Below are 16,702 nucleotides of genomic sequence, written 5' to 3'. Positions count from 1 at the left end.
CAGGTGAGAAAATTTTGTCTTTTTCAAACTCAGGGACAATAGCTACAAGGGAACGGGAAAGCTTTTTCTAACTGCGCAGATGAACTGGTTCCGCCCCCCCCCCCCAACCCCCCACCCCCCACCCCCCAAAATTGGTCCTTTCCACATGACTAAGTCCTGTTTAAGGGGAAGCTGGAGAGGGTTTTCTAAATCAAATCAGGGTGTTTGACCAAACACAGAAAAAGGCAATTTTAATATCCCCTGTATGAATTGATCTAAACTTGGCCGTGCTAAATTGCCCCTTCACGTTTAAAAGATGTGTATGTTAGATGGATTAGCCATGGTAAATGTGTGGATTTACAGGGATGGGGGGGGGGGGGGGAGGAGGTGGTGGGGCAGAGAGGGTTAAGTAAGATACTCTGTCAGAGACTTGCTGTGATTCAATGGGCAAAAACAGCCTCTTCTGCACAGTAGGGATTCTATGAATAATTTCCACCAGTTTGTTCAAATGGTTTTTGATCTGGTCAAAACAAGTGACATGATAATAAAACTATGACTACCTCCCGGATTTACATGATGCAAAACAAATCAACATTTTTTTTTAAAAGATCAAGCTTTGTTTTGGAAATCAAAACGATTGAGATTTTTGTGAAGCTATTTTTTTCAGAAAGGGGTGTGCTTCATGTTCAAAGGGTCTAGTTTATGTTAATCCAGCTGAGGATGTCAAAATTACACCTGCTGTGATAAAGAAAATTCCCATTTTGCTTTAACAAATCCACATTTTACAAGCAGCCAGGAGCTGCCACGTATCCTGTAGTTTATTTTGTCAAACAGGGAGTTAAACAAATGAGTTCAGATTTTGGTCCCAGGGAGATGTGGTATCAAAAAAATCTCAAATAAAAAAAATAAAGTACAAGTTGCCATAGCTGTGCTGGATTCCAAAACAAGATTTTTTTTTAACATAAGTAAACAGTTTTAAGAAAATTCCAACATCCTGGGATTTCTAAATTCTCTCCATATTACCAAATGAGATTCTTTTTTCCAGATGACTCATTCTTGAAAGTAATCAAATTGATTTTAGTTTTACTAACATGTTACATTAGGAAAATGAAAGTAAATTTACTTTCCAGTTTTAGGGATTTGGACTAATAACTTACAAAATTTTTATTTTTCCTGAGTCTCACATTGAGATAAAGCAAACGTTATTATACAAAAGCCTCTTCACAAACACCCTCCAAATGGCAATTTTGTAACAAAAATTTATATAAGTTTATTATCTACTGTTGCATCCAGTAGTGATGCAATAAAACCTGGTCAAGCTACGAAACAAAAATCTAATTCTGCTTGCAACCCAATGTATACAATTTAGAGGTTAGGCTAGTGGTGGGTTTCCAGTTCGACAATTGTCCATTCCCCCTGTGGGGACACTGATTCTTCTGGGGAAAAACTAGCCACTGTAATGCTGGCTGTAGAGTCTTCGGATGGAGAGAGCAGTTCAGTCCATTTACATAGTGCCTCTTTCTCAACTGCAATTTTACCTGAAGTCTTGCAAGCATCTCTAGAAAGGAAGAGTGTTTGGTTGATAAGATACTGTGCTAGGTTGACGTCTTCAGGTAGACAGTTAACAACCCCGCAATTTAGGTCCTGATCTCCAAGAAGCTGCTTCAGAAGTATCCAGTCTCTTTCTGCAAAGTGTTCATTTTCTTCTCGATGCTCCTGACTCACTTCTACCTCGGAGTTCCGTTCCATATCTTCAGTTATCTCCATCTCGTATATGGGAGAGAGGGTTTTTGAAGGGCGACGCTCAAATGTACAGCTTTGTGATCTGTCGCAATCAGCTAAGTTTCCTGAAACAATTCATAATACTAAACATTGTAAAAATTCCAATACTGAAAAACTCCAACCGGGGCTGCTGCAGAATACTGTGAAATATTTTGGTTAAAAAAGACTGATTGCAATAACGATTAATGAACTACAAAGCAGTTTCTGACGGACTTGAGGGCAGTAGCAGGATACAAGTTAATGAAGGTTAACAGAGCATGAACCAACAAAGTCACGTGGCCAAATAAAAAGATGCATGATCAAAGTAAAAGCATTAATGTAATCCAGTTAGTTAATCCAGAAACAAGTTGGTAGGGAAATCATAATGGGTGTTAAATATTGTACAAATGCGCTATGCATTCTTCTGAAACTTATCTTCACACAGGCAGTCACTGGTATAAAATTGGTGAATTCTTACCTTTGTTAAAACAGCAGAGAATTTTTGACAAATCTATTAAATTGTTTATTTTTTTAAGAAAATTAATTTATGAGACATGGGCGTCGCTGGCTGGCCAGCATTTATTGCCCATCACTAGTGGCCCTTGGATGGCATTTGAGAGTCAACCAAATTGCTGTGGATCTGGAGTCACGTGCGAGGACAGCAGGTTTCCTTCCCTAAAGGGCATTATTGAACCAGGTGGGCTTTTCTGGCAATCGACAATGGTTTCGTGGTCGTCAGTAGATTCTTAATTCAATAAAAATATCTGGAATTCAAATTCCATCAGCTGCCATGGTGGGATTCGAACCCGGGTCCCCAGAACATTAGCTGAACTTCTGGATTAATAGACTAGAGATAATACCACTAGGCCATTGCCTAATTTTGAACCAAATGATTCCAGTAAAAGGAAAAGACATCAAGTAGTTTTTATGGGTAACATTACTCCAGGTGATCCTTGTGGTACTATTTACTGGTCATCGATAATATTGCCCTCGTGATTCAGCTACTACTAAACGGATAAAAATGTGATTGGCTGGTTTAAAGTTCAGTTAAACCTCAATTTTAATTATTCTAATTGCAGGCATTATTGGCCATGTGCTAATAGTTTGTGCATTGGTTTAGTCTGATTTGGTGTTCGGTATTCTGCTACACACTCAAATATTTTTTAAAAAATTAAATAAAAAAGATCAGGAAAATCTGATGCAGTTTATTAAGTTAGTAAACCAGTTAAAAGTTCAATCATTCATCAAGCAAAATAAAACTCAGCAAAAATCTTAATTGTCATTGCTAAGCAAACCAGAAAGCCAACAACACAAATACATTTGGCAGAACTTAACTTATTAGGAATACAAGCACAAATAATTTTAATTACATCCTGGACAAAACAAATACAGCATCCATAATACATTTTGCAGCTGGCCAGTTACCTTAAACCTAATTAATTTTGATTTACAGAACTGTGTACAAGTACTGCTATTAACATTTCAGTGCAAATGTCATTTAGTTTCACTTATCAATTGGCATTGTAACATTTTCCCACATGTCCTGAGACCACACCACTTTAACTTGTTCGAGTGTGAAAACACACTTGCTTGCAACTCAGACTTTGCAACTAGCTCTCTAAGTCTAACACTTTGGCATTCCAACGGCTTGAAGGGTTGTGTTGGTCTGGTCTCGCATGCCTAGCTCCGTAAATTCAATGTGCAATAGATCTCCAAGAAGGTCCACTTACCAGCATCTGGTTTAATACATTAAATACACATATCAAATACATGGTATTGGCTAAATGATTTTTAATGTCATACATAGAAAACGGCCAGAGGATCCTGGAGTGCATGTTTTCTTTCAACAAGTCATTATAATTAGATATGAAATAACTTAAGTGCTCAGTATTCATGCTAACGGTTACTGGAAAAAAATGTACACGTTCACGGTTAATAATACAAGGTGTACTCCCCACTTTTTGTACCTCAAATCTTCCCCCTTGACATTTTGTTGTTTTGACTTAAAATTCCCCGCAGTTCCACAAACTAAACTGATGTGGTCTTACTTTTATTCCCCTACGTTTGGGCAACGTGGCACAGAAGATCAAGTGCTGTCTTCAGACCAAGTGGTTTCTGTTGGTATCAAAGGTTAATTACAGTATACATTACCTGCTGGCAAAGTATTATTAGTTTGCTCACTGGATGTTGAGTAGTAACCTTGCACATGCTCTTTATCCACGTTAGCTAAAAGCTCATTTGCATCAACGTCGCCCTCGTGTATACTGGAAGAATCCCCTTTCTGGCAGAGATGCAAATGGCAGGGTCTTTCCTGATGTCTATTGTCATCATCGCCGTCACCTGGAGGCTGGATAACATTTTTTTCAGGCAACATGTTACCCTCGTATTGGTTCTTGAGTACACTTCCTTCCATCCAGTCTTTTTCTACGTGCTCATTTTCTCCTTCGCCAAGATGGTCTGACCCAGGTGCAGTAGTGACGCTTGTTGCCTGTTCCATTTCTGTTGAAGCAACCTGTGGCAGTGCATCGTTAGATAGCATGTTAGTTTCATCCACATCCCCTGAAGGACTTGGACCTCTTGATTGTTTCTTGTCCTTCTCCACATGAGGCTGACCACATACCAAAAAATCATCATCAATTTCTAGTGAGTATCGCGAATAGTAAGTTCTCCCATAACGTTGGGGGCCACCCTCATGGGAACCACTGTCAAATACGTCAGAGGGAGTCAGAGAATCGAAAGAGTAGGCAAGGGGACTTTCTGCTTCTCCTTCATCGGAACCCAACTCTTCACATTCATCCACAGACAGCAAAACAGAACGCTTGAAATTTGCAGCTGAAGAAAAGTTTGTGACCTCTGTCTCATTTTCAGTTACATCTTCAAAAGCCAGGTTGTCAATACCTTGAAAATGATAGATGTCCTGGTCAGAAGGGGGCAGGGGAGGAGGAGCAGGAAGTGGGGGAGGGAAGATTTCTTCTGCATTCTCAATTTCTGACTTATCTTCTTCAGTCACTTCACATGAAGACGACAAGAGGTCGGAGACGGGATCTAATTTCTCAACAACAGGCACAGCGTCTTCCTCAGAGCCCTTTTCCACAGCTTTAATCCCTGGAGATATTCTGGGACAGTGATTACTTATTGATTCTCTCATATTCGTACCTCGTGTCTTTCCATGAGGCTCGGTACCCTTCACTTTCACTTCTACTCTTAATCCAGTGTCATATTCCTTCAGTTCCTCTGGCGTGCTTGTGTCACTGCTACTTCTCCCGAGAAAGTCATGACATACAACCGTGCTGCACTTGGAAACACCCCGCCCATTCGATCCATCATCATCCTGGGAACCTCCAGCATCATAGTCCTCGGAATTGGGTTTTATATCATCTGATGATGTTGTTGCGCTTCCAGTGTCTGTGTCTGGGCTTTGTTTTGGGAAAGATGCGTCTGAAGCTGGAGAGACTTTAGTACCCAAGTTCCAAGATTCCACTAGCGGAGTTTCTGCAGACGCGTGACTTTCAGTGATCCCTGTCTCAGCCATTTCTTTCGGCGAGTTTGACAGAACTTGGTTGACATCTTGTTTAATGTTACAATCTACAGCATCGCTGGTTCGGTCAAACGAATGAGCAGACATTGTTGCATCGTTTAGTTCAAGTACATCCGTACTTAGAAGTGACTCTCCTTCTTGCTCATCATCTTGCAAAAGATGGTCTAATTTAACTATTATCGCACAATTACCTTCTCTTTGAAGAGGGCCTTCCTTTGGGCTGTCACCTTCATGAAACATTGGTAGCTTTGTTTCAGAAGATGGATCACTTGGGGATTCCTTATTTGCAGTTGATGAATGAGCTTGAGTGATTTGCAGATTTGACTTTAGTCCAATGTCTTCAGATGGTTCCTGTGTTAAATGATCTTCAGAATTAAACACATCTGCCACAAGTGAAGTGGCAGGCGTATGTTCTAACGTACAAAGATTTGCCTTTTTACCAAAGCTAGGTAGATTGTTTGAAAGGGCATGGGTCAAAATCTGGTCTCCTCCTGCCAACTTGCTATCTTGTGAAGCAGCTGGTAACACTTCGGTATGCTGGCCATGTGCTGATTGATTATTTGCTCCCACTTGATCATTTTTTATCCGCGTTTCACTTTTCACATCATGGCACGGAGAATTTGGAGCTGCCTTGTCATGACAGCTAGAGATGGATCTTTTCAGGCTGGAACTGGCCTTGTTTGTAGCTGCAAGCAGTTTAGTTGATGGCTTCCTTACGTTGGGCAAAGATGTACTTTTCTCTTTCAGTGCAAATTTACTGGAATTAATAGGTGTCCTTGGACTTGTGGTGCCAATTTGTGCCATTTTCCTTGTATTTGTCTTCACGGTAGTGAGGGCAGCTGCTTTCGCTGGTTTAGAGTGAGCTTTTGCAAGCGTCTCATTACCGATTATTACTTCGCTGGTTGAAACTTTGGCCGCCTGCTTTGATGAGTCACTTCGGTCAGAAGCAGGGTCTTTCTCCAAATTCACCAGCTCTCCTTTTGAATCTAGAGTGACAGGAGAATGGTTAAAATTGTTAGTGTATGTCATACTATACAGTTCTGAAAAAAAATACATTTGAAGTGCCACATCCACAAACTGACAGCATAATGACCAAAAATGTTGCTCGTCAGAGCTCTGACGAAGGGTCACCTAGATTTGAAATATTAGTTCTACTCTACTCAGATGTGGAGACAAAGTTTACTGAGTAAAGTTTACTGAGTAAAGTTTACTGAGTAAAGTTTACTGAGTAAAGTTTACTGAGTAAAGTTTACTGGATTTACTGAGTAGTCACAAGTAAGGCTTACACGAACACTGGAATGATGTTACTATGAAGTTCCCCTAGTCGCCACACTCCAGCGCCTGTTCAGGTCGATGCACCTAACCAGCACGTCTTTCAGACTCTGAGGAAACTAGAGCACTTGGGGGAAACCCACACAGACAGTGGCCCAAGCCGGGAATTGAACTGGGGTCCCTGGTGCTGTGAGGCAGCAGTGCAAACTACTATGCCACCGTGCCAGTGTCAAGATGCTGTCATCCCTGCTGAGATTTTCCAGCATTTTCTGTCTTTGTCTACATCTACCCTGTCAAAACCTTTCATAAATCTTCAAAAGACCTCTGTTAGTCATTCCCTCAGTCAAAAAGTCTCATCTTGTTCAATTCTCTCTCTGATAGGTATATCATCTCAGTACCACCCTATTACATATTTTCACTTTATCCAGTCCCTTGATATCCTTTCTGTAGTATGGAGCACAATGAATAGCTCCTGTCTATGTATGCTCCAACCAAAGTTCAATACAAGAATGGCACGCTCTCTTTGCTTTTACAACCCCTCCAGAAATTAATCCCAGTGCCCTGTTTACTTTTTAAACATCACCAATTTCAGGGATTTGTTTATCTATACCCACAGATCCCTTTGCTCCTCAACAACAGTAGGAAACTTATTTTTCAGGGATTATGCAGCCTCTTTTCTCACCAACAAAATGTTGCACCTCACACTTGCTATACCACTGTTTTTTTTAGTATTTATTAGATGTGTGTGTGTGTGTGTGTGTGTGTGTGTGTGTGTGTGTGTGTGTGTGTCAGTGACAAGGCCAACATTTCCTCCCCATTCCCCGATTGCTTTTGTGCTGAGTAGCTTTCAGGGGGCACTTAAGAGTTAACCACATTGCTACGAGTTTGGAGTCACATGTAGGTCAGACCAGACAAGGGTGGCAGATTTCCTTCCTTAAAGGAGCATTAGTGATCCAGATGGGTTTTTATAACAATCAACATTGATCATTATTGACTTTAATAACCACCATCTGCCAAGGTGGGGTTCGAACCCCAGTTCCCAAAGCAATGCCCTCAATCTCTGGGTTACTAGTCTAATTATATTATCACTACTTCACAGCCTCAATTGGCTGCTACATGCCAATTCCATAAGCTTTAATGTCTTTCTGTATACTTCCATAAACTAACATCCATTAATTTGGAGCGGCTGGAAAATTGAACCTTTGCTTCAGATGACAATTTTACTCATTTGTAAAATGCACTTGCTCTTAAATTGAAATTTAATTAAAACAAAATTATATAAATCATGAAATCAGACAAATCAAAGTCATCTTCAATTTCTAACATACGTAGACTATTTAGCATGCAGTTCATTATTTCTAATTGCATTGTCTTTTTTTGACAAAAGAAATTCCTTTTAGGGTGCAGGGTCCACTTGGGCCACTGATTCATTGATCTGAGTAACTCAGCACGGTGGCAAGCACACTGCCCCACACTGCCAAGGGACCAAGGTTCGATTCCCGGCTTGGGAATCGAACCTTGTCACACTGTCGTGTGTGGAGTCTATCCATTCTCCTTGTGTCTGTGGTGTCTGCACATTCTCCCCATGTCTGCGTGGGTTTCCTCCAGGTGCTTCAGTTTCCTCCCACTGTCCAAAAAGACATGATGGTTAGGGTGCAATGGCCATGCTAAATTCTCCCTCAGTGTACCCGAACAGGCACTGGAGTGTGGCTACCAGGGGATTTTCACAGTAACTTCATTAGTGTTAATGTAAGCTTACTTATGACACAAATAAATAGATCAACTTTAAACTCTTTGTTAGCTCACCCAGGTGAGGAGCCTAGTTTTGAACTTGGATAGTCTATTTTATCTGGAGAGGATCATAGTCGAACCCTAACCCATTCTCACTCAGTGAATCACTACACATTTCTAGATTTAAAAATCACAATGCAGTCTAAATCAGCAACTAGGTTAGACTTTTCCCCTCGCTAGCACCACGGTTAACAACAAAGCACAATCTGAGAATGGAACCAGTCTTCTGGTCTGACTAGCACTTGACCCATAAGAAACCCAAATTATTTGTACACACAAAAATTTATTCAACATGGACTTTTAATCATTAAAAGAGTTTATTATGCTGTGCACAGAAAAATATTGGCTTGTGTATCCTTGCCAAAGGATATTAAACATTCAAGGAAAGGGATATGTTGAACAGCAAGATTAATTCACTGGAACTTCTCCAGAGAAGGTTAATGTGGTCTGAAAGCACAGCACAAGGAACATTGCAAAAAAAATTGAATGCTTTCGAATAGAGAAAAGACTAATGAATTAGTTTGATACCATTTGCAAAAAGGGAATCATTATTTGGTACATGAGGCTTGTAAATGTTATAAGCAGAGAAATGTGGGTATCCTTGTACTGAAATCACAAAGTTAGCATTCAAGAAAAGCAAGCTAGGGAGGCAAACGGTACTTTTTTTCGTTCATTTATTACTATTTATTAGTGTCACAAGTAGGCTTACATTCATACTGCACTAAAGTTATTGTGAAAATCCCCTAGTTGCCACACACTGGCACTTGTTCAGGTACACTGAGGGAGAACTTCGCATGGCCAATGCACCTAACCAGCACGTCTTTCGGATTGTGGGAGGAAACCGATGTACCCGGAGGAAACCCATGCAGACTCCACACCGACAGTGACTCAAGCTGGGAATTGAACCCAGGTTCCTGGCACTGTGAAGCAGCAGTACTAACCATTGTGCCACCGTACTGCTCCTATTGTTAACCTCTGTTGTAAAACAGTTGGAGTAAGAGCAAGGAGACATTGCTACAGCTGCACAGGGCTTTAGTGAAACCACATCTGGAATTGTGTATACTTTTGATCTCCTTACTCAAGGGAGTATACTTTTAACTTAGAAGTAATGCAACAGAAGTTCACTAGATTGATTCCCAGAATGAGAGACTTGTCATATAGGAGAGAGCGAGTACAATGGACTTGCTCTCTTTGGAGTTTAGAAAGCATGAGAGGTGATCTCATTGAAACAATCAAAATTCTTGCTGGTTCCTCTGGCCAATTAAAACCATGGGTCATGGTCTCAGGATATAGGATTAGCCATTCAGGGCTGAGATGGGGAGAAATTTCTTCACTCAGAAGCTGCGAATCTTTGAACATTCTCTAGATAGAAAATTCCAGTCAGAGTAAATTCAAGACAGATTGCTAAGACTTTGGAACACTAAAATAACAGTAAGAATAAGGGGATAGTGCAGGAAATTGGAGTTGGAATTGAAGATCACCCATGATATTGAGTGATGAATTGGACCTGAGTGAACACATTGTCTATTCCTATTTCTGATATTCTTCACTGGGTCAACATGCTGCTGTTATAATGAAGCAAAAACAAGGCTTGGGTAATCAATGAGGCCCCACCAACAAACCCTTATATCAGCACAGATAGAATTTTGGTAAGTATTTTGCTGAAGGCGTCAACATATTTAAGTGGCTTTGCTGAATAGATTTTGCTTGAGCAGTACTACAAAGCGTTCATTGATAGTTACATAATCAGGTTGTCACCACAAAAGATTATGAGCACATGAGATTTTGAGATGTAGATTTTGCAATGGCTGTTAGCTGTTTAATTTTACAATTACCACACACACACAAATAAAATTTTTGAAAAATGAGGGATATTCGTGGTACCTTTAGCTTTGCCTGCTGTCCCAGATGCACTCCTTGCTCTGTGCTGAACAACTGAGTTACTGCTGCTATTCCAGACTTTCTTCGTGTGAGCCTGTGACATCCCTTCATCTCTATTCTGTGCTCTCTGTTTGTTTGGCACACTACCAAAGAGACACACAACAAAAGTCATTCCATATTCCTTTTCATGTCTTTGAAAAAGCACCAGCTATAAAAGCAGCAATTAAAAGTAAAAAGTTTATTTATTAGTGTCACAAGTAAGGCTTACATTAACATTGCAATGAAATTAGTGAAAATCCCCTAGTTGCCACATATCAGTGCCTGTTCAGGTACACCGAGGGAGAATTTAGCATGGCCAATGCACCAAACTAGCACGTCTTTCGGACTGTGGGAGGAAACTGGAGCACCGGAGGAAACCCATGCAGACACGGGGAGAATGTGCAAACTCCACACAGAGTGACCCAAGCCAGGAATCGAACTCAGGTCTCTGGCGCTGTGAAGCAGCAGTGCCGCTCAAAGAACGAAATTGTATGCAACCTCCCAAACCTTGGCAAGGTTTCAATTAACGCCAGATTTGCCATTGCAGATCAATTAGGTTCATCATAAGGACTACTGTAGGGCCTTAAACAGATTAAAACATTAGTTAAAAGTTATGTAGATTGGTATGAGCCTGTTAGGCCAAAATGCACTGTAGATACTTTAACAACCATGCCTTTTCCTGAGGCAAAGCAAGCACTGGCTGGAGACACACAATCTAATCAATGACAGTACCAAGTGAAATTAAATCTTAAAATAAATTGAGTTCAAAGGCTTGTTTGCAGGTTAAAGATGACAACTCATGTTAAAACAGGTCAGGTGTAGGTGACAATAATTTCTTTTCACAAATGATTTAGTTTAATTTATATTTCAATTTCACAGTTTATTGGTTTTGTTTTATAGTATGGCTGATTTAATTAATAGTTGCTTCTTGCGCTTATTTATTTTTGTCTCCTTTACTGAACTCCCGTAAGGAGGGGAATACAATCCAAAGCAACAGTTGCATTCTACCACCTTATACCAGTGAGTAACAAGTTAGCACAGAGGGCTGCACAACTGGTCCTGTTTTCACTTGACATCCATACATTTTCCATAGGGCTAACTGAATGGAGAGGAGAGCAGAAGACCATGGCCAATTCTATTCCTTCCTCACCTAGAGAATTTTTGAATTTCTGCAGAATGCTCTCCATACTGTTGGGTCCAGCCCGATGGAAGACCTCGTCATTTTTGATTCACTCTGACATTAAATGATGATGGAAGTTGGTTGTCTTTGATGGCAGTGTTCTGAAGCTTTGATGTGCCACCTGTAGCAGATCCAGGATTCTGTGCCACGCAGCAGGCTGGCAAAGACAATGGCCTGGGAGGGTTTGATTTTAGTCTCCAGCTTAATGCCACGCTGCACCCGGACTGATCATGGGAGTTGGCAGAGTTTGCTTTCTGGATGTGGGCAGATATCTCCGTTGCTCCTGGAGCGCACACAGAGCAGGGAATTGTTCCCCAGCCTGGAGACTGGTGCCATCAACGTTCTGGTGCTTCATTGCGTACGCCTGATGCTGGCTGAAAACACAGGCCGGAATTTTCCAGCCATTCATGCCCCACCGATGTTGCAAGTGAGGACAGAGAATTTGGCGCTTAGCTAAATCTCTATTCGGTGCAGGGACCAGAAAACACTGCTGGCACGAATGGCTAGAAAATTTCACCCATAGTCTCAGTATCAGAGACCAGAAGTTTTGGTAGCATTCAGAAATTTGTCTGCCATAGTCTGGGTGATTGCAGAATGACCAAGCAGATCCGAATTGGGGATCTATCTCAGGGAAAACAACATGAAGGCGATCAGTATAAAATAGGCAAGGACACTCTAAAATGTGTCAAACTTCTATGTTGCAGGCCGCCTTCCTCGGGAAAACACTGCAATCGATCGGGTGGAGGCAACACTCAAATTAGGGTCAGGGTGTTTAGAGGACCATCCATTCTAATCCTGCAACATCTGAAGTGGCACAACTGGAAGAGATCATTTTCCACCCTCCCAGCCTCAAGAAGTGTTTTGGGATCACACTGTAGCAGGGGGACATTATCATTACATTTCCTCTTCCATTTCTCTGCCATCTTTGACCCACATCACCTTCCTCCATGGAGTTCAATGAGGCTGCACTAACATGGCTCCATCACCCATCTGACTGGAGCTTCTCCAGCTTCACTTCCTAACCCCATATTAATACCTCTCCAGTGTGCCCCCAAAATTCTGTTTGACTGAAAGGTAATCCTGGGCAACAGCTTTCACTATGTATTCACATTTACCCTGATAGCCTTTGGGCCACTTCTTTCAAGCTTTCCGGCCTGTGTGTTGGAAAAGTGTGCATTCAACATCCAGAATGAACCTCCAGATAAACAGTGGGAAGACTAAATCCATTGGCTGTGCACCCCTGCAATAAACCAGTGCCCTCAACACAGACTTCATCACCTTTCCCTAACTATCTCAAGTTGATGCAGAAGCTTCACAATGCTGGCTTCTTATTCAACCCCATATTTTGCCCATCAGCCCACAACCAACAGTTACTCACCTCCAACACAGACTCATAAACCTTCATGTCTTTGTCATAAAGAATTAACCGTGCCCACGCTCTACTTTGCCAAATTGCTGCCCCTGTAAAATACTGTTTATTCTAAACTTTAAGTGCTGCTCACGTATTAGCCATCCTCCCTGAAAGACCTTCTGGACCCAATTCAAAATTCTCAAATGTATCAATTCTTTAACCGCTTTGCCCCCAATCTCCCCCCAGAGTTTAAGCATAACTCTATTCTTCTGACCCCAGTTGCTATGCTGCTGCTAAAAATAACTGTTTGAACATAGGGTCCACAATTTAAGCCAATTAGTTTTCCAGTACTCTCGTATCTGAAATATAATCGGAATTTTTTCTTTAAATTTGAAAGTATTTTTGCTATTATTGGAATTAAGTCTATGTTTCCAAGACAATGAACCTGACCTTGTCAGCAACGAACAAATTTAGCACACTGCCTTCTACAGGACATTTGAGACCTGCAGGGCAAATACCATGCCCTTAACCATCTACAGCGACAAATCTTCACAGACAGGCAATTCCACATCAAATCATGGACAGAAAATAAAACAGAGAAGAGAGTTGAGACTTACTGTGCTGTAAAAAATATTTAACATTAGAATAGATAAGTTGCACAGATCTACTGGGACTTGATGGATTGATTACAAGAGGCTGAATAGACTGGGACGTTTTTCTCTGAAGCGTAGGAGGCTGAGGGTGACCTTATAGAGGTCTGTAAAATAACGAGGGGCACAAATCAGCTACATAGTCAATATCTTTTCCCAAAGATAGGGGAGTCTAAAACTAGAGGGCATAGGTTTAAGGGGAGAGATACAAAAGAATCCAGAGGGGTATTTTTTCACAGAGGGTGGTGAGTGCCTGGAACAAGCTGCCAAAGGTAGTAGTAGAGGCAGGCACAATTTTCTTTTAAAAAGCATTTAGATAGTTACATCGGTACGATGGGTATAGAGGGATATGGGCCAAATACGGGCAATTGGGATTAGCTTAGGGGTTTAAAATAAACAAGGGTGGCATGGACAAGTTGGTCTGAAGGGCCTGTTTCCATGCTATAAACCTCTATGACTCTATTTATCTGCATGTGTGCAAGTGTATGTGCATGTATCATGCCAAACACAACTTCACTCCCTTCATGTGTTTCATTGTCAAGTCTCTTGCGAGATTGCCATTAACAGTTGAGGGAGCCAGGGAAACGTGGGTAGCAATTTCTAAATCCTATGCTTAACTGCACGTGTGTGTACAGTGGAGGTTACTGTCCCACTTGCACTTTAGTATTGGGTGCCTGCCAATAACCTCACAGGTTACTCTTGCCGCAAAATGCAAGTCACAGTTAATAATCCTCGATCAAAAGTAGAGCAATCCAGCAGAGGGGGCCACATCTACAAGTCAGATTCAGTTTACATACCTGAATGTGGCCTTGTTTATGTTGAATAATCCTCATTTTAACCTCTACATCTGAAGTTCAGTAATTCTGTAATCATTCAGGACACACGTTGCTTTATACTTTACAATGCTATTCAAGTATGGTTAACCAATGCAGATTTGATGGTCCGCCCCTGTGATGTAACATGCTATGATTCAAAGTGCTTGGACTCCTAATATTGCACTATTAACTAGGGCATCATTTCTCACAGCAGCAACTTTGAACATTGATGCTTAAGATCCCATCAGTGCCATGGAGAGAGAGAGAGAGAGAGAGAGAGAGGATTGAAATTTTTAATGACCTATATTCACATATCAATATCATTGCTTACCTATTAGAAAGAGGTCTACTAGGTTTCATTGGTGCAGCAGGAGTCTTGGTCACTTTGATGACACTTGCTGGTCTACTAACTGCAAGGCAGTAAAAAAAAAGCTATATTTAAATATACAACTTTTCATAGATATGAAGGTATGAAACTAGAAGAGAAGGCCAACACGTGAGCATTTCATCCCGGCCCTTGTAAAAATGTTTAAAAATAATGGAAGCCTTAGACCCCAATTGGAGGGATTAAAGTTAAAATCCTAGCTCTCAATTAAATAAGCTTAATTTGACACAGCATGCTGACTATTGGAACAAGCATACGAGAGAGGAAGATTTGGTGAGGGGGTGTGGGACAGGAGGAGGAAATGATAATAAAGCAAAGAAACACCATGCAGGCTTTTCAAGTACTTTTCATTGTACAGTTCATACCCACTCATCATCCTGAAGCCCAGCAGCAGAGTCACAGAATCCCCATAGTGCAGGAGGCGGGCATTGAGCCTACACCGACAACAATCTCACCCAGGCCTTATCTCTGCAACGTCACGGACTTACCCTGCTAATCCCCCTGACACTAAGAGGCAATTTAGCATGGCCAATCCACTTAAACCCGTGCATCTGTGTGACTGTGGGAGGGAACCTGAGCAAACCCATGCAGACACGGGCAAAACTTGTAACGTACACCAAGTGGACAGTCACCCAAGGCTGGAATTGAACTCCCTGCGGTTGAGGCAGCTGTGCTAACCACCGTGCCGCATACTTGTGGAACAGGAGAAACAGGGAGGATGGAAGTAATAATTCATTATACAAACCTGCAGACTTCTGGTTTAACGGGTTCTTTGCCATCTCCTTTGAAGCATTTTCAATAGGACTATTCACAAACGGCATTTTCTTGCCACGGAAGTTTACTTCAACTACATTCCCCTCTTGCAATCCAGTGGAATGTCCGCTTGTGCCCACAGCAGCATCCTTGTTTGAAAGTTCCAGCTTGTCAGAGTTCCACTTGTTCCCACGTTTCTCTGCTTGTGGCATTTCTGTCTGCAGGGGGACGGTTTTCTTTGCTGGTTTTCCGGGCTTTGCCTGCAAGCTGGAAGAACCGAGAGATACTTTGGGTCGTGCACCGGTATTGGCTTTTCCATCCTGCCCGCAACCCTCTCTGCTGCTCACTGTCGAACCCACACCATCAGGACTCGCTTTCACTTTACCGACAATGCTCTCATTTTGCGCCTTGGCTTCAAGTCTGGTTTTCGCAGGAGTGTTCACCTTTGTCAAGGTGCTTCTTTCGTTTGCTTTCCCAATTTTTGGCACTTTGTCGTTTGCTTTTTTAATGTCCTTTCCTTTTGCTTCACCTTTCCTCAAAGCTCCAGCTGACAGGCGACCATTTGCTGTTTGCAATGAACTTTCAGACTTCATTCTTGCAGCAGCAGTTAATTGACTATTAGAGACAATCAGATTTGTTGACAGCAGCCTTCCTTTTCTAGACACTTGCTCCAACAGGTCAAATGGAGGAAAATCGAGTAGAGGACGTTTCTTTTGCTGTTGAGATAAAGGTTAAGATATAATGTTCTCCAAGAAGATATTTACTAGCGATGCGCTATTTACAAGTTTATTTTTTTTTAAGGTTCAGTAAGTTGTCCCACAACACATCAAATGAAGGAGCAGTGCTCCGAAAGTGCGTGCAACCAAATAAACTTGTTTGACTTTAACTTGGTGTTGAGACTACTTACTGAGCCTACCCCAGTCCAACACCAGCAACTCCACATTTTTTAAGTTGGCACTTTTAGATTTACAGCTACAATTCTAAGTGGATCCTGCTTACATTTACAATTTGAAAATAAAAAGTGGTATATTAATTTGATGTCCAGTTCAGACATTGCATTGGCAAAACATGCAAGAAAATAAAAGCGTCTTTGTATCATTTGCATTACCTGATTTATTAGTGACATATGTAATGGGACATGGTGAAAGGTATTGTTTCTTGTGTGCTATACAGATAAATTGAATTGACGTCTTACCTGTGAACTAGTCAAGGTTGGTCTTTTGCCAAGTTTTCTATCATCCCCTTTGTCAAGAGCAGCTGAAAAGATGATACAAATTAGCAAACCATACACTGAATTGCTAAGATAT

At 41.3% G+C, this 16,702-nt stretch overlaps 1 protein-coding gene across 1 annotated transcript in view; it reads right to left on the bottom strand.

Annotated features, from left to right (window-relative positions):
* Nucleotides 1-424: 424 nt before the first annotated feature.
* The window catches only part of btbd8 (BTB domain containing 8), a 93,845-nt gene continuing 77,567 nt past the window's right edge, over nucleotides 425-16,702 (bottom strand). Inside the window, exons 14-19 of the mRNA XM_080195205.1 lie at nucleotides 16,591-16,652; nucleotides 15,388-16,111; nucleotides 14,589-14,667; nucleotides 10,226-10,365; nucleotides 3,892-6,264; nucleotides 425-1,826 (exon numbers count right to left, since the gene is read on the bottom strand). Coding sequence (XP_080051331.1) covers nucleotides 1,357-1,826; nucleotides 3,892-6,264; nucleotides 10,226-10,365; nucleotides 14,589-14,667; nucleotides 15,388-16,111; nucleotides 16,591-16,652 — 3,848 coding nt within the window. The 3' untranslated portion in view covers nucleotides 425-1,356. The remainder of the gene's footprint in view (nucleotides 1,827-3,891; nucleotides 6,265-10,225; nucleotides 10,366-14,588; nucleotides 14,668-15,387; nucleotides 16,112-16,590; nucleotides 16,653-16,702) is intronic.

Source organism: Carcharhinus amblyrhynchos, chromosome 9 (genome assembly GCF_965287045.1).
Source record: "Carcharhinus amblyrhynchos chromosome 9, sCarAmb.v2.hapA, whole genome shotgun sequence".
NCBI classification, from domain to species: domain Eukaryota; kingdom Metazoa; phylum Chordata; class Chondrichthyes; order Carcharhiniformes; family Carcharhinidae; genus Carcharhinus; species Carcharhinus amblyrhynchos.
The sequence above is the reverse complement of the archived record's forward strand: the minus strand, read 5'-3'. Positions and strand labels throughout refer to the sequence as shown.